Genomic DNA, 24,112 nt, shown 5'->3' with positions numbered 1-24,112 from the left:
CCTGAGCACAGAGCCAGGAGTAATGCCTGAGCATCACCAGGTGTGGCTCAAAAGCAAACAAACAAAAATGTTAATGTTAAGTGCCTGCCCTGCAGCCTTGGGGTCGTGAGTTAAGTACTTGGCGGTACCCACGAGTGGCACCCCTGAGTGCTGACTGCAGTCCTGCAGTTCTCCACCACTAGCACTGTCTTCTCTGTGAGCACGATAAGTGGATGCTTCCACTGCAGTGTGTGAGCACTGTACCTGCATGCAGCTACCACTGAGCACGGGTGCAAGTGCCACATCCAAATGGTGCAATCTCCCCCCTCATGACCCAGGGCACTGCAATGACAGAAGCAACAAGGGGAAGGGAATGGGGACGGGAAGGGAAAGGAGTCTTTGTTGTTGTTATTTGCTTGTTTGTGTTGGGGGGTGGGGGGCCACACCTGGTGATGCTCAGGGCTTACTCCTGGCTCTACATTCAGACATTACTCCTGGCAGTGCTCGGGGGACCATATGGGATGCTGGGAATCGAACCTGGACTGGCCGCGTGCAAGGCAAACACCCTTCCCACTGAACTATCTCTCTGCCACAGAGATAGTACAGCAGACAGGGCATTTGCCTTGCATGGGGCCAACCCAGATTCAATCTCTGGCATCTCATGTGGTCCCCAAGCCCCACCAAAAGTGATTCCCAAGTGCAGAGCCAGGAGTAAGCCCTGAGCACCACCTAATGTGGCCCCCAAACAAAAAAAACGAACATTTAACAGACTTCCCCTGTCCATCCCGGGCTCAGTTATGTGTGTGTGTGTGTGTGTGTGTGTGTGTGTGTGTGCACAGACATGTGCTAATAACAGCATTAAAGAGTCTGAAGTCAGGACCTAGGTTGCCACTTTGAAATGTTTGTCCTACCTGGATGAACTTTCCATCTCTTTCTTTTTCCCAAACACGAGGCTGATAGTAATAGTCACTTTAAATGGACCAAGCTGGCACTTTTAAATTGCTTTAAGCTGCCTGGCAAGCATGACGTGCTCCATCAGCGTAAGCTCCCTAATCACTTCCCAAGGTCGGGCTTCACAAGAGGAAAGATGTACATCCAAGGACTGAGGCAGGGCCAGAGCCATAGTACAACAAGCAGGGCACAGGTTCGATCCCTGGCATCCCCTAGGGTCCCCCGAACACCACCAGGAGCAATTCCAGAGTCAGGAGTATCCCGAGCATCACTGGGTGTGACCCCCCCAACCAAAAATTTTTTTAAATAAATTGAATTAGCTGATGCTTATAAAGCACTTTTAACCGCCTGGCAAGCATGACGTGTTCCGTCGGTATTAGCTCTGTAATCACTTTCCGAGGTAGAGTTCCACAGCGGGAAGCTGTGCATCCAAGGACTGAGCGAACAGAGCAAGGAAGCGGCGTGACCAGCTCTGAGGCTGATCAGGGCCTCACGCAGGGGCTGTAGCTGACGCGTGTCAGAGTGAGGCGCCGGCATGTGTCCGGGGCAGGCCACAACCCTCTCCGTCCCACAGGCTGCCGTGGGCTTCCAGCCGCATCGGGTCTTCCTGCGGTGGCCAGTGCACTCACGGGTCCCCTGTGCTGTGTTTCCTCTGCAGGTCAGCGCGTACCACCCCGGGCCGGCCTCCCCAGGGCACCCCACGGCGGCCGCCATCCTCAGCCTGCCCAGCTCCCAGCAGCACCTCGCGGCTAACATGTGAGTACCAAGCATATGAGTACCATGCTTGACCCACGGGCCAACACGTCGCCAGCCCTCCCTGCCGATGCGCTGCTGTGGGCTGCCACCACACCAAGCAGCCCCCGGAGGTTAGAGCTTCTAGTGCTTTGCCACCTCCCGAGGAAACGGGGCTGGCAAACACGCAGGAGCGAAGCTCCGTCATTCCTGCTCCTGATTTTACTACAGTTAGGGACTCAGAGGTGATGGTGCTGGGAGCTTGGTCTCTGCCCTCCAGTCCGCAGTGGGGCTGGAGCCAGAGTATAGTGGGGAAGATGTTTGCCTTACACACAGCTAATCCGGGTCCAACCCCTGGCATCCCAGATGTCCCCCAAGCCCGCCAAGAGTGAGCCCTGAGCACAGAGCCAGGAGTAAGCCCTGAGCAAGTGTGGCCCCAAAACAAAAGGAACCATGGTTTTTTGGGTTTTTTGTTGTTGTTGTTGTTTTTTCAATGACAAGTTGACTGGGGAAGGGCTGCAGATGAGATCATTCCTAGCCCCGTGGATAAACCGTTCCAATATTCCTCGTCTTGAGGGTCTAGAAGAGTTTCCAGATTTCTAGTCTGAGCGTCAGTACCTCTGGACTGGCCCGCCAATGTGGGCGACGGTGTAAGACCTTAGTTGGGCAGAGATTCTCCCGAGAACCGCACATTCCCTAGAGTCTCCTCTCCCAGACACAGAGCTAGAAGTTACCTGGATCCCTCCTGGAGAGAAAGTCACTGTTCTAACCCAAAGGACTCTGCCGGGTTCCCGACTCAGCACCCCAGGTCCGCTGTGTCTCCCTGCCTCTCCCACCCGACCCCTGTCTCATAGCCGGGAGCCCAAGTGAAACCTCCTGCTCCCCTGAGGCTGCTTCCCAGCCCACAACGAAGGAGCTTTGCCGGCCACTTCTGGGGTCCTAAGCCAGCCCCTCTGCTCAGAGACGGGAGCGAACCAGGAGACTTCCTGCCCGCCCCACCTTTCTCCTGCCTTCATGGCTCTGGCTGTTTTCGTTGCCCCCTAGGGAGAGGCCATTGCTTCTAGACAAGAGAGCCAGCTCAGCCCTAATTCCTGCCAGCCAACTGCTTTCTCTAGTGAAATATATTCCCACTGCCGGGGCTGGAGCAATAGCACAGCAATTAGGGTGTTTGCCTTGCATGCGGCCGACCTGGGTTCGATCCCCAGCATCCCATATGGTCCCCCGAGCACTGCCAGGAGTAATTCCTGAGTGCAAAGCCAGGAGTAACCCCTGTGCATCACCAGGTGTGACCCCAAAAGCAAAAAAGTATATATATATACATATATATATATTTTTTTCCCCACTGACACCCCCACTGTGGCCTCACTGTGTGGTCCTCCGTGTGATACAAGCGAGAGGAGAGGCAGGAAGGAGGCCTGGTCCCCGTCACTGCCATCCCAACCAGATGCCACCCCGCTGATCACATTCATCAACGTGTATTTACTGGTTTCAATTTGCCTTTTTTTTTTCTTTTTGGGTCACACCTGGCAATGCACAGGGGTTACTCCTACCTCTGCACTCAGGAATCACTCCTGGCAGTGCTCAGAGTACCATATGGGATGCTGGGAATCGAACCCGGATAGACCGCGTGCAAGGCAAACGCCCTCCCCGCTGTACTATCGCTCCAGCCCCTCGATTTGCTATTTAAATAAGTGAGCTTTGGGGCCCAAGCAATAATACAGCAGGCCACGTGCTTGCCTCGCGCGCGGCGGACCCGCGTCCGATCCCCAGCACCACACGTGGTCCCCTAAGCCCTGAGCACAGAGACGGGCGTAAGCCCTGAGCACCGCCAGCTGTGGCCCCCAAACCAAACACGAGTGAGCTTTATTCGTCTTTCTTCTTCTGCGGGAGGGGGCTTCCCCAGCATTGCCCAGGGGCACTGGGGGATACTTCCCGTGGTCTTCGGCCCTGCTATACTCGGTGTCCAGCGTGGCACTGTGACACCGCTCAGACCCGGGTGAGGGCACCGGGATCTCGCCCTGTGAGGCTGGAGACGGAGCTGGGGGCCCGGCGCCTGCGCAGTGAGGCGCCCCGCTCTGCGCTCAGCCTCTGCTCCTGCAGGCCTTGGGTTATGAACACTAGACTGAGGGGCTTGTTTCCCCCGGCCCCCCCCCCCCCCGCGGCTCCTGCCCCTCCTTCACCTGGCCCGTCCGCTGTCTCCGCAGGTTTGTGGCCCTGCGCTCCTACGCAGCCCACGGACCCGAGGAACTGGACCTGCAGAAGGGAGAAGGCGTCAGGGTCCTGGGGAAGTACCACGACGGCTGGCTCAAGGGCATCTCCTTGGTCACCGGGCGAGTGGGCATCTTCCCACACAACTATGTCATGCCCATCTTCAGGTGTGTCCCTCCCATCCTGGGCATGGGGTGTGGGTCACGTAGGCAGGGGCCACCAGCGCGTCATTGAAGCGAAGACTCCGAATGCTTTCAGAGTGTGGCCAAAACACTGTTTCTGTCCCCGTTTCTGTCCCATACTTGATCAATGGGGACAGGTGGGAGCCACAGACTTCCAGAGTGCTGACCTACAGCTCAGGTCTAACACTAGCGACCCTCCAGGTCTTTTTTTTTTTTCCAAATAACTGTCTCATTCTCTGGCTATCCCAGCCCAGGTTGCCTCTAACCATCTCACTCCACTGCCCCAGACGTGCACAGTCCTTCCTTCATGCCTCCTCCTCGCCCTCCACCCCCACCACCGGGAAGTCTGTGAGCGACAGCAAGGCGCCACATCAGGCGCTGTCTTTCTGACACAGACCTGAGTCATAACCCCCAGGACAATGGGAGCCCCACTGCACTCTCAGGGGGTGGCCCAGACCTGCAGTTATATGTCCAGTCTGGGGGTCTTTCATGTAGGCAAGACCCATAGTCTGGAGGGGGGCATCAAGGATGGTGAGGAGACAGAAAACCATTCCAGGAGCAATGATAAAGAAAGTTGGCTTAAGTACGCTGTGGAAGCAGGGCGTGGGGCCATAGCCGACTGTCAATTAGGAAATTATGTAAATTAGGACTGTAAATTAGTATTCTAAAAGGACGCAGATCAACCCATGGGTCTGCCTTCGAAAGTCGGGGTTTGGGCTGGAGCTATCGTACAGCAGGGAGGGCATTGGTCTTGCACACAGCCAACCCAGGTTTGATCCCTGGCACCACCCCATATGGTCCCCCCAAGTACTGCCAGGGGTAATTGCTGAGTGCAAAGCCAGGAGTAACTCTGAACATCACTGATGAGGCCCCAAAAACAAAACAAAACAAAAATTTTAAAAGAAGAAGAAGAAAAGACAGACAGGATTCAATAAAAAGCTGCACTTTGTAAGCCATAGACTATTTTCCCGTCAGGCTGGCTGTTGAGATAATGGCTTCCTTTTCTAGGAAGAATGCAGGCCAATTCTAGGGTCCCTGTTTTGTATAGAAAATCTCTCTTCACAGGGTAAAAACTTGGAGCAGAAGATCCGAGCTCTTCCCTTCAGTAGAAGGCTGTTGGAATTGGTTAGATAGTGGGGACATCTCCAAAGACAAACAATGTGTCTAACCAACACTTTAATTCATTTATTCACCAAGTATTTACTGAGCATCTACTAGGTGTGAGACACTGGAGAGCAGACCCCAGTGAGCAGAACACTTCAAATCCCTGCTCTCAGGAGCTTATATTCATGAGGGACAGAGAGATCACTAAGTACTGTCTATAGGGTGCAAGAAGACCCAAGAAGAAAAGCATTTCAGGAAAGGGGATACAATTATGTTGGTCAGGGGGGGCCAGAGCAATAGCACAGTGGGTAGAACATTTATCTTGCATACAGCCAACCCAGACTCGATCCCTAGCATCCCATATGGTCCCCCAAGCACCACCAAGAGTAATTCCTGAGTGCAGAGCCAGGAGTAATCCCTGAGTATCGCTGGGTGTGACCCAACCCCCACCACCACCACCACCAAAACAAACAAAAAAAAAATGTTGGTCAGGGTTGATCAGGTTGGCCTTACTGAGAAGTTAAGGAGTTAAGCCACATGATCTCTGAGGAACGTGTATCCTAGCCAAAGGAACAGCAAGTACTCAGGCCCTGAGGTAGGAGTGTCCTTGACTTGACCCATGGGACCGAACTGGAGCATCTGAGAGGAAACGGGATGGTAACAGGAAGGCCAGCTCGTAAGAATTCCTGGGTCACAGCGAAGGATGTTAGAAGAGATTTAGGATCTAACACGTTGTCACCAGAACCCTCTAGTTTCTGGGTTGGGGACAAATTGTAAAGAGGAGGAGGTGAACGCAGAGAGATTATCTGAGGCTATTGCAATAATCCAGGGAAGGTGTGTTGGTGACTAGACCCAGGACGTGAGCCAGGGAGGCGGAGAGAAGTGGGTAGAGTCTTTGATGTTCTTTTTTGTTTGTTTGCTTGTTTGTTTTGGTTGCTATGATTTTTTAAATTTTTTTATTTTATCCATGTCCAATACGCACAGGTAGCTTGCCAGGCTCTGCCATGCGGGCTCCATACTCTCGGTAGCTTTCGGGGCTCTCCAAGAGGGGCGGAGGAATCAAACACGGGTCGGCCGAGTGAAAGACGAACACCCAACTGCTGTGCTATCGCTCCAGCCCTTTTGGCATTGGATATGCCAAAAACAGTAACAATAAGTCTCTCAATGAGAGACGTTACTGGTGCCCGCTTGAACAAATCGATGAACAATGGGATGACAGTGACAGTGACTTTTATTTTTTCAAGTAGTTCACAATATCTGATTACCTTTAATAGTCAAACACCAGTCCCACCACCATAATATCTTCCCACCACCATATTTCAGTTCTTTCCATCTTGAACCCCAATCTCTGCCCCAAAGCAGAACCGAAATAATATATGTTGTATTGTTTGTTATGAAAAACCCGAGATGTTCTTTGAAGGGAGAGACAGCACGATGGTCTGACAAGTATCCATGTGAAGGACTAGATGCGCTTCGAGGTGAATCCATGTCTTTTGGACATTTCGTCGAAAGATGGGATGGCCTCATACCGAGATGGTGGCATAAACCAAAAAGAATAGATTTTTGAGGACTGGGGAGATAGTTCAAAATCAGGAGAAAATGCTTTACATGTAAGAGCCCCAGGTTAGATTTCCTCTGGCACCAATGGAAAGGGTGGCCCCTCCCCTAAAAAATATTAAATTTTAAGGTGGGTAAAGAGCAAACGCTTAGGTAGAATCAGGTTGTTTCAGATACTCAGTCCTTTCAGCAGAGAAGTTATGAGTGATAAAAATATCTAGCATTTACTGGAGAGAGCCAGACTTAAGCTGGTATCTAAAGTCCTAAGACAAAAATGCCAGTTTCCAAGACAGGACCAATTATACTGGAGAGAAGGGCTGGTGACAGGGCTGGGACCCTGAAGAAATGAAGGGAGCACCTCAGATGGAAAACGGCAGCCCCAAGTTGGGGCTGGTGGCTGATGGGGTTGGATAATAAGAGTCAAAGCTTGGGGCAGAGTGCTGGCACTGGCGTGGGGCACCCGCCTTGCACACGGCCAGCCTGAGTTGGAGCCCTGACCAACGCCAGGAGTAGTTCCTAAGTGCAGAGCCAGGAGTCACCCCTCAGTGTCACTGGATGTGACTCAACAACAACAACAACAAATTTATAGCTCAGAAGAACTGAGGAAGGAGGGAGAATCATCTAGAAGTAGCAAGACCCGGGGACACTGACCCACTCAGGAACAGCATCTTCTGCGGATCGAACATGAATTGCCCAGGGCCCAAGTGGACTGCTGGGGACACTCGGTACAGGTCAGAAGCAGGAGTCCTGGTTCTTAAAATAGTTCTGTAAAAACAGTCCCTGGTTCTTAAAATAGTTCTAGAAAAGAACTCTCGGAATCCTGGGACTGGAAAGATCGTGTCATGGCTAGGGCACTTGCTTTGCTTGCGACCAAGCCGGGTGTGACCCCCTGGAGCCCATCTGGTCCCCTCAGCACCATTGGGAATGAGCCCTGCACAGAGCCAGCACAAGCCCTGGGCACTGCTGCGGGCATCCCCCGAACAAACAAAAAGCACCAGCCATTGGAATCGGTGACTGCATCATTCATCACGGACCGAGGGTCCTCGGGAGGGAGAGGACTTGCCTCCCCCAGAGGCCGAGGCCTGCAGCTCCTTGGAGGCCCAGACCCCGCTTCCATCCCTGGTGGCTTTGCTCTTGCGTTCTGGAGGGCGTCGGAAGAGCCTCGACGCTCAGACCGCAGAAGGGGCTTCAGCCCACGGAGCGCCCGGCCTTTCCGGCCCCGCTCAGAGACTCTGCACTTGGCCTGCGCGTGTTGCGGGTTCGACATGCAGGGCTGGTTTTGCTTCTAGGGATCATGGTTTCCCAGAAGCAAAAGTCCTTGGCAGTATGTGCCCCAGAGGGCTGCGAGGGGTGAGAGGGCCAAAGCTTTGTGTGTTTGTGTGTGTGTCTGTGTGTGTATCTGTGTGTCTGTGAGTGTGCGTGTGTGTGTCTCTCCCTCTGTATATGCGTGTATGTGTATACACATGTGTGTACATGTGTGTATCTCTCTCTCCCTCTGTGTGCACGTGTCTTTATGTGAGTGTATGTGTGTCTCTCTCCCTGTGTGTACATGTATGTATGTGTGCATGTGTGTGTGCATGTATATATGTGTGTGTCTGTCTCTGCCTCTGTGTGCATGTGTGTATGTGTGTATCTGTCTCTGCCTCTGTGTGCATTGTGTGTATGTGTGTGTCTCCCTCTATGTGTGCATGTGTGTATGTGTGCGTGTATGTATGTATGTGTGCATGTCTCTCCCTCTGTGTATGCATGCATGTATGTGTGTGCATGTGTGTGTGTTTCTTGAGGCCTCACTCTCTGCAAGCACAGATGGACGCAGACGCGTGTACCTGCTGGGTCTGTCTGGGGGCAGCACATCTTGGTTCTGAACTCCCCTCAGCCCCCCAGAGAGCTGCTGCTTTTAGCAGGTTGGGTTTGAGAGCTGGAGAGTTGACTTGCATCCCAAAGGCCCTTTCTGCTGCTACATGGAAGTTTCCAGCATCCCCTCACTCCATCTTTGTTTTCATGCACACCACCCCAGCCCCCTGAGTTATAGTGCAGCTTTTTCAGAAAGAGTCAGGACCCAAAGAGTGAGGGGCCCGCGGGGTCTCTGAAACCCCTCCTGAGCTGAGTCCACCAGAGATGGGAGGCGAGCCAACAGCAGAGCTTTTGCACAAGGCCAGCTGTCCCACTTAGAATTCTTCCAGCTGGGGCTGGGGCTCCCAGTGGGGAGGGCATTTGCCTTGCATGCAGCTGACCCGGGTTCAATCCCTGGCATCCCATATGGTCATCCCATATGGAGTAATTCCTGAGTTCATAGTCAGGAGTAAACCCTGACCATCACAGGGTATGACCCAAAAAGCAAAGAAAGTAGAGAGAGAGAGAGACAGAGAGAGAGACAGAGAGAGACAGAGACAGGGCGACAGAGACAGAGAGAGACAGAGACAAAGAGAATCCTCCTAGTAACCGGGAGTGAAAACCTACCAGGCTCTTCCAAACTCAGCTAGACGCTAGCAGTGAGCTGCCCCCAGGGCTGACCCCAGCTGGTTTCTGCTGGTGGGACACATTTCACGGTGGCCCCAGGTGGGACAGAACATCTGTCACGTCTTCACCCAAACTTCTGAGCACACCAACATCCCGGGACAGCCCCTTTGGGCATCGAGTGGGTAAGGGACCGACCTTCCTCCCACCCCCTGCAGCCCCTCCCCACCGGTGAGGGCCAGACTCGGCCAGTCTCACACTCACTCGCTCTGGGACTTCAAACAGGAAGGAAGCTCCTGGGCAGAGCCGAAACCAGCCGCCCCCCATCCTCCCCAAGCCCCCACCCCGTCTCTTCCTCTCTGCCCACACAGCAGGACGTTTCTTTCTTAGGACCTTCCTCCATCCACCCCCGCCATGCCCCCCACCCCCGGTGCCTTCCACGGGCCACGACTCAGTTCCTCTTCCTTCTGCACATGACGGAAAGAATGACCGAGTCCAACTTTCCCCTCGGCAGGAGGCCGAGCAAGCACAGCCAACGTGCTGACACAACGCCCTGTCCAGTGGGGGCCCGTGGGCTCGGGTCACTGACAGAGAGCCACGGGGACCTGCATACACGTCAGAGGCATGTGCCACTCCCACTTGGGCTTAAGCGTCTCTGTGTCCCTGTCTGGAAACCCAAAGGCCCACGACATCTGCCAGAGGGTGTCGGGAATCAGCGGATACGCGCCAGGCAGGTGCTTTGGGCTTAGAAGGAAGTGCTGGGAGGTTTTGAGCTTCTGGCCAAAAGGCCGAGGCACTTGGTTGGGGGTACGGAGAGGGGGGCAGGGGGGTGTACTTGGGATTCAGGAGTTGCTGGAATTGGGCCCGGTGCTGGGCTCAGAGAAATGAGGTCACATCTTGGCCTGTAAACAGCCGTTCAAAGACGGGCCGGGTGGGAAGACTGGGGCCGGGCCCTAATTAGCTGTCTTCTGTCCTTGCCGTGTGGCGGCCTCTGGGAACAGTTTCGGAACCTGTCTTTCCTGTTTTCGGCCCTTTTCGCAGCATCCAACGTGTTTAAGCCTCGGTGCAAAGGCGGGGCAGAAGTAGTGCTCAGCTGTGGAAGCCAGAGCGGGGTTTGCTGCCCACCCTACAGTGCTCACGTGCAGAGTCTGGACGAAGCGTGCTCATGTGGGCAGCCATGCCCCTTCCCTGGCCTCAGCATTGCCACAGAGGCAGGTGGCAGCAATCACTCTAAGCTAGGCCGGTGCTTTGAGGTTAGAAGGAAGTGCCGGGAAGTTTTGAGCTTCTGGCCCAAAGACCGAGGGACTTGGTTGGAGGTATGGGTGGGGGGAAGGGGAGGAGGTACTTGGGACTTAGTAGCTTCTGGAGTCCTCTTGCATCTACCTCTAGGACCTTGGGTAGCAAGTGCTCCTGGGGCAGAGTTAAATGACGTTTTTGTGTATGGCACTGGCTGGCTTAAATAGCATTGCCTTTTAAGCAAGAGGAAAGAGATGGAGAAAGAGGAGAAATCAAGGAGAAATTGCCAAATGGAAAGCCCAGAGGTATTGAGAGCAAGAAAGTGACAGGGAGGGCATCTCTGAACTGGACTTTGGTTGAGTTGCTTGTCCCAGGAAATGAACACAATCCGTTTATTTATTTTATTCTTATTTAGTTTAGTTTTATTGCATCACTGTGAGGTAGACCCTTTCGTAAGAGGCTGTTCATGATTAGGTTTCAGTCCCACGGTGTTCCAACACCCAGCCCTCCGCCAGTGTGCACTTCCCAGCACCAGTGTCCCCAGTTCCCTCCCATCACCCCTCCCTGGACCCCAGCTTGCCTCTCTATGGCAGGCTCTATCTCGCCCACCCCCTTATGGGCATTGTGGTTTGTGATACAGATACTGGAAGGTTGTCGTGTATCTCCCTTTGCCTGCTTTTAACGCTCAGGCCTTGGCCAGCGTAACACAGTCCGTGTAATCAGCCGAGTGACCGGTGACTGACGGGCTTCTCTGCCATGCTGAGGCAGGGCTGGTGACATAACAAGAACAGCACAGCAACAACAGTTGTTCCCTGTGGAATACAGGAGTTGCAGCCCACAAAATAGAAACAAGGATTGCTGTTTAGCAGACACACGTGCTACTGTTAGAAGCCAGAGTCCTGGGCCAGAGAGATGGAGCACAGGAGGGAGAGCAGTTGCCTTGCATGCAGCCAACCCCCGTTCCATGTCCCCTGAGCACCACCAGGGGTCGCTCCTGAGCACAGAGCCAGGAATAGCCCGGAGCACTGCCAGATGTGGCCCAAGTGCCACCCCACCCTCAAAAAAAGAAACACTGTCTGTCACTGTGATCCCATTGCTCAACGATTTGTTCAAGCAGGCACCAGTAACGTCTCTCATTGAGAGACTTATTGTTACTGTTTTAGGCTTATCCAATATGCACGGGTAGCTTGCCAGGCTCTGCTGCGTGGGTGGGATACTCTCGGTAGCTTGCCGGGCTCTCCCAGAAAGGCGGAGGAATTGAACATGGGTCGGCTGCGTAAAAGGCAAACGCCCAACCACTGTGCTATCACTCCAGCCCTAGCTGGATCAATAGCACAAAAAAAGAAAGAAAGAAAAAAAAACCAGAGACCCTGGCCTGCAGAGACAGGCAAAGGGCCGAGCACATATTTTTGCATGTGGGAGACCCCAGTTCAGCCCCTAAACACCCAGTCAGGAATACCACCAGGTGTGGCCCGAAGACACAAAATCAAAAATCAGAGCCAGAAGGCAGAAGAATTGGGGTCATACGGAGGCAGGGATAGAGCCGACCAGATACTTGAGTTCATCGCTTTAAACAGAATGCAGGTTTTTCCAATCGCCGATAATGAATGCCTGAGTGGGCCAGAGGGAGTGTAGTTCAGTGGTAAGAGCAGAGGGCCAGCCTGGAGCTGGATTCAAATCTCAGGCCCAGTAGCTGCTTGGGTCTAGTTGTGCCCTCAGGAGACAGTGGCATTGGTACCGCCTCTTGAGCAGGCTGCACCAAAGGCTCTGAGCCATTCCGTCCATCGGCCAGGGTCCTGGGATCACAACTCCACATGGGTTTGTCCGAGTGGCCGCGAGGATGCTGCGCGTATCATGGCAGCGTCTACCGTTATTAATACATAATAATCAATTGAGAATCTTGTTAATAAGTCAACACAAAACACCTAAGATAAGTCATGTAAAAACTCTGCCTCTGAGGAGCTTCGAAACTAGTGGGGAGGGCCTGGGCCACGCAGAAGAGCGTCCCTGCAGAGTGAGAGAGAATGACGCCCTGTGCTCTGGCCACACGGCCAGTGGGGAGAGTGACCAGAGCAGGGGCAGGGGAGAGACATCCTCCCAGCTGCTGGCTTCCCCAGGGCCTCCACTGAAGAGCTCCCTGCGCTCAGACAGCCACAGTTAACAAGGTGAACGTGGGGCTGGAGCGATAGCACAGCGGGGAGGGCGTTTGCCTTGCACAAGGCCGACCCAGGTTTGGTTTCCAGAATCCCATATGGTCCCCTCGAGCACCGCCAGGAGTAATTCCTGAGTGCAGAGCCAGGAGTAACCCCTATGCATCGCCGGGTGTGACCCAAAGCAAGAAAAAAAAAAAAGTTAAACTAGGGGCCGGAGAGAGAGTGCAGTGGGTAGGGCACTTGCCTTGCATGTAACCACCCTGGATCTGATCCCTGACACCCCCTAAGGCCCCCTAAGTCCCAGCAGGAAGCACTTGTGAGCACAGAGCCAGGAGTAAGCCCTGAGCACTGCAGGGTGTAATCAAAAAACACTCAAAATAATAAATTGGGCAAGGGGAGGCCTCATTCCTGCAGCCTGAGTGGACGGCAAAGAAAGGAGGGGCGGAGGGGTGGCACATGTGGGGAACAGCTGGAGCTGACAGGTTGTAAAAAGAGGGACGTGGGGCTGGAGTGGTAGCACAGCGGGTAGGGCGTTTGCCTTGCATGCGGCCGACCCAGGTTTGATTCCCAACATTCCATATGGTCCCCTGAGCACCGCCAGGGGTAATTCCTGAGTGCATGAGCCAGGAGTGACCTCTGTGCATCGCCGGGTGTGACCCAAAAAGCAAAAAATAAAAATAAATAAATAAATAATAAAAAGAGGGATGTTTTATGCATCAACCCTGCCATGAACACACGACCTAAAATAAATTATTTTAAAATAACAAATTAAAAATTAAAAAAGTAAGACTCTTGGGGCTGGAGGGAGAGCAGCAGGGTGTTAGGTGCTTGCCTGGCATGTGGCTGACCCTGGCTCCGTCCCCGGCAGCACCCAGCATCCTTCCTGGGCACTGCCTGTATGGCCCAAAACCAAACCAAACACTGGGACTCTCCCTGATAGGTAAGATTTTTACGGAAAGGATGTCGAACTGTAACATTCTAGAAACTTCCGGTGCGTGGCATTCTCACCCACATCTGGTACTTCCCCCAGATTCACTGACAGTCCGGTCCCAGCAGCCAGACCCGGTCCCCTGTGACCCAGCAGGGGTGAGGCCCCGAGTTCCATCCCCAGCTCTGCACAGAGGAAAGTCAAAGGAAGCCCAATTCTACTCTCACCATGCAATGGAGTCTTCTCATTTTTTCCTTTTATTTATTTATGTATTTATTGAATCACCCTGAGATGCCCAGTAATAAAGTTGCTCATTACTGGGTGTCAGTCACAGGATGCTCCATTACCCATCCCTTCACCAGTGTAATGGCCAACCACCACGGTCCCGTTTCCCTCCCACCCATCTCCTCCCCCTGGCCCCAGCCTCTCTCTATGGCAGCCACTTTTCTCCTTTCTCTCTTCCTCTCTCTCTTTTCTTCTTCTGGGCCTTATGGCCTACAATACAGACGCTGGAAGGTTCTCGTGCATCTCCCTTCCCCTAACTTTCAGCACTCAGTTCCCGTCCAGAGTGAGCCTTTCCAACTCTCATTGTCGTACAAATGAACCTTTTTAAAAACAGGACTCATGTTTTTTTCTTCTCTCTCTGTGTTTTGTCTTTTGGGCAAAAAAAAATGTGCCCTTCCCCCCCCACCAGAAGGACATCCAGTTTTCCAGACGCCCGGAGCCCCGGTCTCTACGCCACATGGACGCTCTCCACCTCATCCGTGTCTTCCCAAGGCAGCTTCTCCGAGGGGGACCCTCGCCAGAGCCACCCGTTCAAGTCCGTCTTTGTGCCGACTGCCATCGTCAACCCCGTGCGGAGCACCGCCAGCCCGGCGACGCTGGGCCGCAGCTCTTTCCGCAAGGGCCGGAGCAGCCTGAGGAAAAGTAAGTTGGTGGCAGAGCGGTGTGTGCTCAGAGCTAAGGGGGGGGGGGTGCCTCGGACCCCGCAGTCCAGGGCACTTCCCACCAGCATTTAACACAGGCATCGCGGAAGGGGGCCCTGCCTTTCTCCGACACTGGGTGGTCCACTGCATGAAGCCAGGCCTCTTCCGATGGCCACTTCTGGCCTGCGCCTGGGATGACCGGGAGGATGATGGTAGCTCTGGAGGTAGGGCATTTGCCTTGCATGCGGCCGACCCGGGTTCAATTCCCAGCATCCCATAGGTCGTTCCCAGCATCCCAGCCTGGGCGTTAGGACATAGCAGGGAAGGTGCAGCTGGGATTTGATCAGAGCCAACCAGACACTTGGGCCAGTGCTTCTCATACCATACTCTAGAGAACCATTGTGTGGGTGCCAGAATAGAAAGAGAAGGAAGGAGGGGGGACCGGAGCGATAGTACAGAGGGTAGGGTGTTTGCCTTGCATGCAGCCGACCCAGGTTCCATTCCCAGCATCCCAGATGGTCTCCAAGCACCGCCAGGAGTAAATCCCGAGTGCAGAGCCAGGAGTAACCCCTGAGTATCACCGCTGTGAACCAAAAAGAAAGAAAAAGAGGAAGAAGGGTGGGGTTGGGGGTAGGAGGAAAAGAGGGTTACAGAGACAATGCTCCAAGAGCCCCCTGAAGCCCACTTTGTTATGTGACACATCGCAAGGTTAAACAATACAAAACTGCAGAATAAACCTCCTTCGCATCCTTTATTCCCTGTCTTAGGCTGTCTTGTAGCCAGGCTCCCTTATGCTACTACCTGGCTTTTATTTTCTATTTGATGACGCAAGATAGCTTTTACTGAATGAAACTTCCTTAGAAAGAGAGATAGGGAGGAAGCATGTGTTCGAGAGAGAACATGGGCTGCCTCAGAGGGGAAACAAGCAAGCAAGCAAAATTACAGGGAGACAAGCGTGGTCCGTGTTCAAGGGGGAACACGGCTTGAAGAGCAAGCTCCGGCTTTAATTTGACTTTATAGCAGCCACATTGCTCACACGGCAACGTGAGGGATCCTTCATCCTCACAGCTATGCTTTTACCTCCTAACGCATTGGACTTCCAAAGGAAACTTCATTTTCGCGGATTCTAAAAATAGTGCTGGAAATCCATTATTTCACAAAACGCCAAGATTCTAATATTTGTGCAGCTCTCTAGAGGAAGACAGCGAGCTAAACAAAGTCGGTTGATTTACTCTATATCCCCCAGTTTAAACGGGCTCTGGAATCTCTCACTATTCTTTTTTAATGAAATGTGACATGCTGTATTATTACTCAAAAGTAAAAGGTAGGACCAGAGCCACCGCAGACCGTGCCCCATCTTCTATACTATGTCTCTTCCAGATATGGCCCAGACCCCCAAAATTTTAAGCTACAACAGAAAAATGTTCCAAGAAGTGTGAAGGAAGCATCTTAGCTCCATCCTTTCACGTTGCGTCTGATCCCTTGCTTGACCATTTTTGCCTCTCAGTTCACTGTCTCCCTCCTTGGTCCTCCTGTGGCTTTGTCTACCTTCCCTCAGCCCCTCCCTCCTCTAACGCACACACCAAGTAAGGAATCCCCCGGGGAAAGCCTGCGGCAAATTGCTGATCTCATCCACCTTCTATTTTCCCATTTGCAAAACAGAAATGGAGTGATCGTAGAGCTGGTAGGGCACTTGCCTTGCATGCAGATGACCGAGGTTTTCTGCATCCCATACGGTCTCCTGAGCACCACCAGGAGTCATTCCTGAGTGCTGAGCCAGAAGAAACCTCTGAGCATTACCAGGTGTGCCCCCTCTAAATTCCCCCTCCAAAAAATGAAATGTAAAAGCAGAGGAGCTAGCCCAGTGGGTCAAGTACCTACCGCAGATCTGGGTTGTATCCTGATCCTGGCACTACATGATCCCCCTAAGCAACCCACAAGCTCTCAGCTGGGAGCAGTCCCTGAGCACTGCTCAGTGAGTCCAAAAACAAAGTGCCAATGGGGCTGGAGCAATAGCACAGCGAGTAGGGCATTTGACTTGCATGCAGCCGACCTAGGTTCTATTCCCAGCATCCCATATGGTCCCCTGAGCACCGCCAGGGGTAATTCCTGAGTGCATGAGCCAGGAATGACCCCTGTGAATTGCCGAGTGTGACCCAAAAAGCAAAAAAAAAAAAAGAAGAAAAGAAAGTAACAGGTTCACATGTGAGTCTGTAGAGTCACAAAGGACAAATCCCAGGCTGGACGTCGCTTAGCATTGTCCTCCACAGGGCTGGGGGACAGGAGCCAGGACCTAGTGCAAGCAAAGGCCTGTGCCTTCCTGAGGAACCAGCTCCTGGCCACATCTGTGGCTCTCCACATGCTGAGACACTTTTAGTGGGAAATGCCCCCAAGTGCTTCTCAAGAATGCAAGGGAGGGGCCGGAGCAATGGTACAGCAGGTAGGGCTTTCGCCTTGGACGTGGCCAACCCGGGGTTCAATCCCTGGCATCCCTTATGGTCTCCCGAGCACCGCCAGGAGTAAACCCCTGAGCATCGCTGGGTGTGACCCAAAAAGAAAAAAAAAAAAGAAGAAGAATGCAAGGGATTTCCTCTCATTCCCAGGTCACCAACAGAACATGTGTCCCTGGGGGCGGGCTCTCCTTGAGAGAAAGGAATGGCTTCCGGTTGCCAACGGAAGAACATCTCCATTAACAGGAGTAACAAAAATCAAAGAAGAGTTCAGGGAAGGAGCCAAACCAAACCTCCTGGGCCTTGCAGGGCTAAAGCTTGCTCTCCGTTACCCCAAACTGAGGATAGCCAAGAATCACAGGTGGATCGGCATCCTCCCCACACACATCCCCTCACGCTTGGCATGCATCATTCAGTGGAGCCCTCACGCTGGCACCCAGGGGTGCTGTTAGTAGCTCCAGTCAACCAAAGAGGAGTGAGGCAGGGACGGGTGCCATGACTAGGGAAGGGTCTGGCCTCTGCGCCTGTCGGGCGCTTTCCAAGATGCTACCAGCCCTGACTCCAAGAAGACTTTTCCAAGACTTTTTCTTGTCTCTGGTGTCACATTTCCTGTCCATCCCCCTTGCCTCCCACCACCTCCCCTCCGCCACACACACACACACACACACACACACACACACACACACACACTCACACAGAAAGCAGGCCACCACCCCATGCCTGACCGAGCTGTTCAATTCCAATTGTCTTCAAGTCACAGGTGCGGGGGCCCTCTTGCTCCTTCCCTCTCACCTCCTCCCCACCTCAGTCTCTCTTTCCTGTGCGTCTCGGCTTCCTCTGCCTCCTTGTCCCACGTTTCCTCGTTGGTCCCCTTGCCTCCATGTCAGCCTCTCACCTCAAGGCTGGCTCTTTAGGTCTGTCAGCTTCGGGCTGGAGCGATAGCACAGCGGGTAGGGTGTTTGCCTTGCCCGCGGCTGACCCAGGTTTGATTCCCAGCATCCCATATGGTCCCCTGAGCACCGCCAGGGTTAATTCCTGAGTGCATGAGCCAGGAGTAACCCCTGAGCATTGCCGGGTGTGACCCAAAAAGAAAAAAAGAGAAAAAAAAACTAGGTCTGTCAGCTTCTCTTTCCATCTCGAAGGCCACTTGAGGGGGAGAGAGTAACTGGGAAGCAAAGTGCCTCAGACACACCGCCCTCCTCTGCAAACAGTCAGTGAGACAGAGAAAATCTACCAACAGCTCCCAGAAAAGAACACGGTCCTCTTCTGCACTGCTGGTGGGAATGCCGACTGGTTCAGCCCTTTTGGAAAACAATATGGACGATTCTCAAAAAACTAGAGGTTGACACAACAGCTAATTAGAGAGAGAGAACAGAAGGGGATGCCCTGCCACAGTGGCAGGGTGGGGTGGGGGGAGATGGGATTGGGGAGGGTGGGAGGGATGCTGGTTTTACTGGTGGTGGAGAATGGGCACTGGTGAAGGGATGGGTTCCCGAACTTTGTATGAGGGAAGCATAAGCACAAAAGTGTATAAATCTGTAACTGTACCCTCACGTTGATTCACTAATTAAAAATAAATAAATTTTTTTAAAAAATACAAAAAAAAAAAAAGAACACGGTCCCGGGGCTGGAGCGATAGCACAGCGGGTAGGGCATTTGCCTTGCAATCGAACCCGAGTCAGGGAATCTGACCCGGGTTCGATTCCCAGCATCCCATATGGTCCCCTGAGCACCGCCAGGGGTGATTCCTGAGTGCAGAGCCAGGAGTAACCCCTGTGTATCGCCAGGTGTGACCCAAAAAGCAAAAAAAAAGAAAGAGAGAGAGAACAAGTTCCCTTGGCAAGACGGGGGTGAATGTGCGTCGTCTGGGGGGGCAAGCACCTCTCTGCTGGGGTGATGAGGGCCTACCGCTGGCCCGGCTGCAGCCCACCGTGATGTGCCTCTGTCCTGTCTCCCCAGATGGCTCCCTGCAGAGACCCGCGCAGTCGGGAATCCCCACCCTGGTGGTGAGCTCCCTGCGGCGAAGTCCCACCATGGTGGTCCGGCCTCAGCAATTCCAGTTCTACCCGCCGCAGGGGAGCCCCACCTCCCCCTCTCCGGTGGCGGTGGAGATGGGACCCAAGGCTGCGCCCGCCGGGGAGCCGGCCCTTGCGTGCGTCAGCAGGGCGGGCGACACCAGGATCCACTCGGCGGCCGGTTCCCTGATTATGGAAGGCAAAGAAGTCCCCATCAAGAGCGAGCCCCTGCCCAAACCTCCTGCGTCTGCCCCACCATCAATCCTGGTGAAACCAGAAAACTCAAGAAACGGCACTGAAAAGGTAGGCGCGCGCGACATCCGGGAGGCGGGCCCTTAGGTCCCTCACCTGGCGAGTGTGCCAGCTCCGGGAGGCAGTGGATAAGGACAGAATTGCCACCTCAGTAGTAGAGGTGACAGTCTCCACAGCCCCGCTAGATGCGCTCCTGCATCTCTCTCATGCTTTTGATTATTGTACACTGCACTGTCGCACGGTCGTCCCGTTGTTCATTGTATTTGCTCGAGCGGGCACCAGTCACGTCTCCATTGTGAGACTTGCTGTTACTGTTTTTGGCATATCGAATACGCCACAGGGAGCTTGCCAGGCTCTGCCGTGAGGGCGGAGACTCTCGGTAGCTTGCCAGGCTCTCTGAAAGAAATGGAGGAATCGAGCCCGGGTCGGCCACGTGCAAGGCAAACACCTAACCACTGTACTATCGCTCTAGCCCAATGCCCAGCGGTGGCTTAAGGAAGTAATAATAAAAGATGGAAGGATTTGACTTGAATTCAAAAATGTGGTCTGAATTTCACCTCTGCTACTCCCTCCTTTGTGACTTTGACACTTCATCAAGACACTTCACCTTTTTCCATCTTTTTTTTTAATCTGTAAAATGATAGTAAGGATCATAACTGTCTCATTGGATTGGAGATTGAGCGAGAAAAGATGTGTAAGTCTTACACAGGACTTGATACCTAATTATTCATGGCATAGAGAAGGCAACTGAGACACAAAGAAAATTAAGTGACTTCTCAAGATAGTACTAAATTTTAATGACCTCGACAATTAATTGTTACTGTGACCTCCAGAGGTCAGATCCATTAACTTCTAGTCCAGGACTTTTCCACTAAAAGACATGGATGTTTTTTAGGTGCATGTAATATCCTTGAAGCAGAAGAAATGATGGGAGGGAGAAGGTGACATTAAGAAAATTACATGGGGGAGGGGCCGGAGCAATAGCACAGCGGGTAGGGCGTTTGCCTTGCCTTGCACATGGCCGACCCGGGTTAGAATCTCAGCATCCCATATGGTCCCCTGAGCACCACCAGGAGTAATTCCTGAGTGTAGAACCAGGAGTAACCGCTGTGCATCGCCGGGTGTGACACAAAAAAAAAAAAAAAAGAAAGAAAAGAAAATTACATGGGGGGCTGGATTTTCCATGTAATTTTCTTAATGTAACAGAGTAACCTCTGTGTATCGCCAGGTATGACCCAAAGAGCAAATATGTGTATTCTCCTCCCTTAATATCATATTATTTCAAACATATGATGTGTCAGGGCTGGAGTGATAGCACAGTGGTTGGGCTTCCGCCTTTCACGCGCCAACTCATGTTCGATTCCTCCGCCCCTCTCGGAGAGCCCGGCAAGCTACCGAGAGTATGGAGCCCACACAGCAGAGCCTGGCAAGCTACCCGTGCATATAGGATATGCCAAAAACAGTAACAATAAGTCTCTCAATGAGAGACGTTACTGGTGCCCTCTCGAACAAATCGATGAGCAACGGGATGATGTGTCAAGGCATGGCTAACAGTCTCACAGTTCCGACCAACCGTTTTGGCTGAAGCTCCTTTCAGGACATCCCAGAAATTCCACACAGTACTTGAGGACAAAAGGCCACACCTCAGCCGGGGAAGCAAGTGGATGCAACACTCTCACAGCCCCCCACCCTCACCCCCTCAGAGCACTTGATATATTTGTCTGAGCACTTTTATTTATTCTTCCTTGGCCACACCTAACCCCAGGGTACTTGGTGCTTAGTGGATGGACACCCAGGCGTGACCCCGGTGCTTGCGGCATGAACGCATACGTGCGACACGGCAAGGAAGAACAAGCGTAGAGAAGCAACGAGAACCAAGGCCCGGGTGGGAGCTTGTCCGCCTCCGGACTCACCCTCCGCTCTCCTCTCTCTTGCAGCAAGTCAAGACCGTGAGGTTTCAGAACTACAGCCCTCCTCCCGCCAAACACTACACCTCCCCGCCCACCGCCGGGAAGCCCGAACAACCAGCCAGCCCGAAGGGGTGCCAGCCCGAAGCAAGCCCCTTGAGCCCAGAGATGAGTGTTTTATACGCCCACCGAAGTGGCTGCCATTCGGGCCAACCGACCGACCTCCGGAGGAAGCCAACATTTAGCAAGACCCCGATGGCCACTGCCGCGGCCACACAGGCCATATTCGCCAGCAAATGAACCTGCAGGGGGCTCTTCTAGAGCTGCCCCCAGAAACAAGGTCGGTTGCATTTCAGTACGATCTGCTTCCTCGGAAGGCATCCTGTCCTTTTGGGGGGACTCAGCACAGGTCCTTCTCTTGCCGTGTGACCTCCAGGAAGGGAGGAAGCAGGACAGCCCTGGGGGAGGGGGAGGGGGAGGGGAGGAGAGGACAGAGCGGGTGGTCTGACAGACATAATGACTCAATTACGAGCAAGGCCAGGGCCTGCCAGAGTGTCACGGCCACTCGCTTCCCCAGCTGAGGTGTGGCCTCTCATCCCCATGTACCGTGTGGAACTTCTGGAAGGTCCTAAACGGGGCTTCAGCCAGAGTCTCTGAAACTGGCTGGCCTTGCTTCTTGGACCCTTTCACCAATTTTCTCACCACACATTGAAAGAGTTTCTTACAGGGGGTGGAGCGATAATACAGCTGGTAGGGGCTTGCCTTACATGCGGCAGACCCACGTTTGATTCTTGGCATCCCGTATGGTCCCCTGAGCCCACCAAAAGTGATCCCTGAGCACAGAGTAAAGAGTAAGCCCTGAGCACCACCAGGTATGCCCCTCCCCCCGCAAAAAAAAATCACGAATCATGAAATCCCGTTAATCGTCGATTTCTCGAGCGGGCTCAGTAACCTCTCATTCGTCCTTTCCCTGAGATCTTAGAAGTCTCTTTCGACTCGGCCCTCCCAACGATGTCGATGTCGCACTGGAAGCTCTTTCAAGGTCAGGGGAAAAGATCCAGCTTGTTACTGGATTTAGCATATGAATACACCATGGGAAGCTTGCAAGGCTGTCCCATGTGGGCAGGAAACTCTCAGAAGCTTGCCAGTTTCTCCCAGAGGGAGAAGTAGGTTACAAGATATCGCTTCTGGGAGCTTGCTTTTAAGTCTCTGGATGTTGGCCGTTGATGGGATTACACACACCTGGGTTCCTCTGCTGGTACCTTCATGCGTGAGGTCCATCCGAACGTGTGGAGAGGGGCCTCGAGCATGGCTGTGGCTAGGTTCCGGTGGTCTTCAGCCACCCGGAGCTCTGCTCGGGGTGGGGAGGGAAGCTGGAGCCCATCCCCTCCAAGGGGCCCTGGGGAAGACAGCCAGGCGTGCGGGCAAGAGCCTCTCATCTTTTAATGAGGGTTGGAGCAATAGTAGAGTGGAGAGGGCACCTCCCTTGCATGTCACTGACCTGAATTCAATTTCCAGCATCCCCTATGGTGCTCCGAGTCCCGCCAGGAGTGATCCCTGTCTTTAATGCAGAGCCACGAGTAAACCCTGAGCACTGCTAGCTGTGCCCCCCATGCACCCCCAAAAGAAAAGCATTTAAGAGTCCAGTGTGTCTCTTCACATTGGTGCTTCAGAGCCTGGCCGGGAGTGGGTACTGGGAAGCCCCTACTGAGTGACATCAGGGCCCCTGGGGGTGGGACTCACCCAGCTGCTCGGCCCCGTGCCCTCGGCCTTTGCTCTCTCTGCTGTGTTCTGCTGGTCAGAGTTCAGTTCATGGGTGGAGTCAGTTTCTGGGAACATTCGGGTTCTGCTCTGGCCCAGGACACGTGACCGAGGCCGGGCCCGCTGTAGCATCTCTCAGAGACCTCAGAGACCGGCCTCTCTGCGTTTCTTCCCTTTCCCGTGTCATTCTGTAGCATCATCAAACAGCCATTCGCCCGCATCTGGCTCTTTCCAGAGTTCCCATCCACACCCCTGCTCCCGCCCTCTCTCCAGCTCCCCACTGCCTCCCCTCCACTGTCCTGCAGCCCACGTGACTGTTCCCTGGCACGTGTCTGACACGTGTGTCATGTGGAGTTTTCAGAGCAATTAAAATCAGTCAACAAGAGTCAGAGGGGGGAAAAAAGTGGCGGTGAGGCCAGTCGGAACACCGCCTGGCTTCGTCAGGGGGGTTCCAAGGCTTTGTTGCACGGCTGGGAATTGAGATTTTTGGGTATTTTTGGTTTTTGTTTTTAATTAGTGAATCACCGTGAGGTACAGTTACAGACTTACAACTTTTCTTGCTTGTGTTTCAGTCATACAATGCTCAAGTACCCATCCCTCCACCAGTGCCCATTCTCCACCACCGGTGATCCCAGTATCCCTCCCACCCCTTATCCCATCCCCCCAACCTTACCCCGCCTCTGTGGCAGGGCATTCCCTTCTGTTCTCTCTCCTTTTGGGTGTTGTGGTTTGCAATGGAGGTATTGAGTGGCCATCGTGTTTGACCTATAGTCTGCTTTCAGCACTCCTCTCCCATCCCGAGCGGATCCTCTCACCACACTTTACTTGGTGTTCCCTTCTCTATCTGAGCTGCCCTTTCCCCCAGCATGTGAGTCTGGCTTCCAAGCCCTGGACCCAACCTCCTGGTACTTATCTCTACTATTCTTGGGTGCTAGTCTCCCATTCTGTTACTTTATGAAAATTGAGAGTTTTGATGCACCAGCGTGTCCGCCTTCCAGAGGTTCTAGTCAGATTATTTTTTTAATTTTTATTTTCTTTCTATAAAGTTGTTCACAATATTTGATCACATTTGATATTCGAACATGTAATATTCAAACACCAACCCCACCACCATGACACCTTCCCACCACCACGTTTCATCTCGAACCCCAAACCCTGCCCCCAAAGCAGAACCGAAATAATTGATTGTGCATTGCTTATCATGAATGATCCACTAAAAATAAGACCCAAAAGATTTCTTAGAGGAAAGTGTGTGAAGATTGTTGTATTTCACCCAGGGGCCATTACGCCCTTCTCTAAGAGATCACTAGCATG

The 24,112-nt window shown here is 53.1% G+C and overlaps 1 protein-coding gene across 2 annotated transcripts in view; it reads left to right on the top strand.

Moving 5' to 3' along the window:
- Positions 1-24,112, top strand: part of SH3RF2 (SH3 domain containing ring finger 2) — a 136,060-nt gene that overhangs the window by 100,112 nt on the left and 11,836 nt on the right. The window contains exons 6-10 of one of the 2 annotated variants that reach the window (XM_055142994.1): positions 1,589-1,686; positions 3,867-4,037; positions 14,182-14,414; positions 18,823-19,181; positions 21,068-21,377. In XM_055142994.1, coding sequence (XP_054998969.1) covers positions 1,589-1,686; positions 3,867-4,037; positions 14,182-14,414; positions 18,823-19,181; positions 21,068-21,337 — 1,131 coding nt within the window. In that variant the 3' untranslated portion in view covers positions 21,338-21,377. The remainder of the gene's footprint in view (positions 1-1,588; positions 1,687-3,866; positions 4,038-14,181; positions 14,415-18,822; positions 19,182-21,067; positions 21,378-24,112) is intronic. The other variant, XM_055142995.1, reaches the window with a different exon arrangement.

The sequence above is a fragment of the Sorex araneus genome, chromosome 6 (genome assembly GCF_027595985.1).
Source record: "Sorex araneus isolate mSorAra2 chromosome 6, mSorAra2.pri, whole genome shotgun sequence".
Taxonomy (NCBI): domain Eukaryota; kingdom Metazoa; phylum Chordata; class Mammalia; order Eulipotyphla; family Soricidae; genus Sorex; species Sorex araneus.
This window is presented reverse-complemented; position numbering and strand designations above follow the sequence as displayed.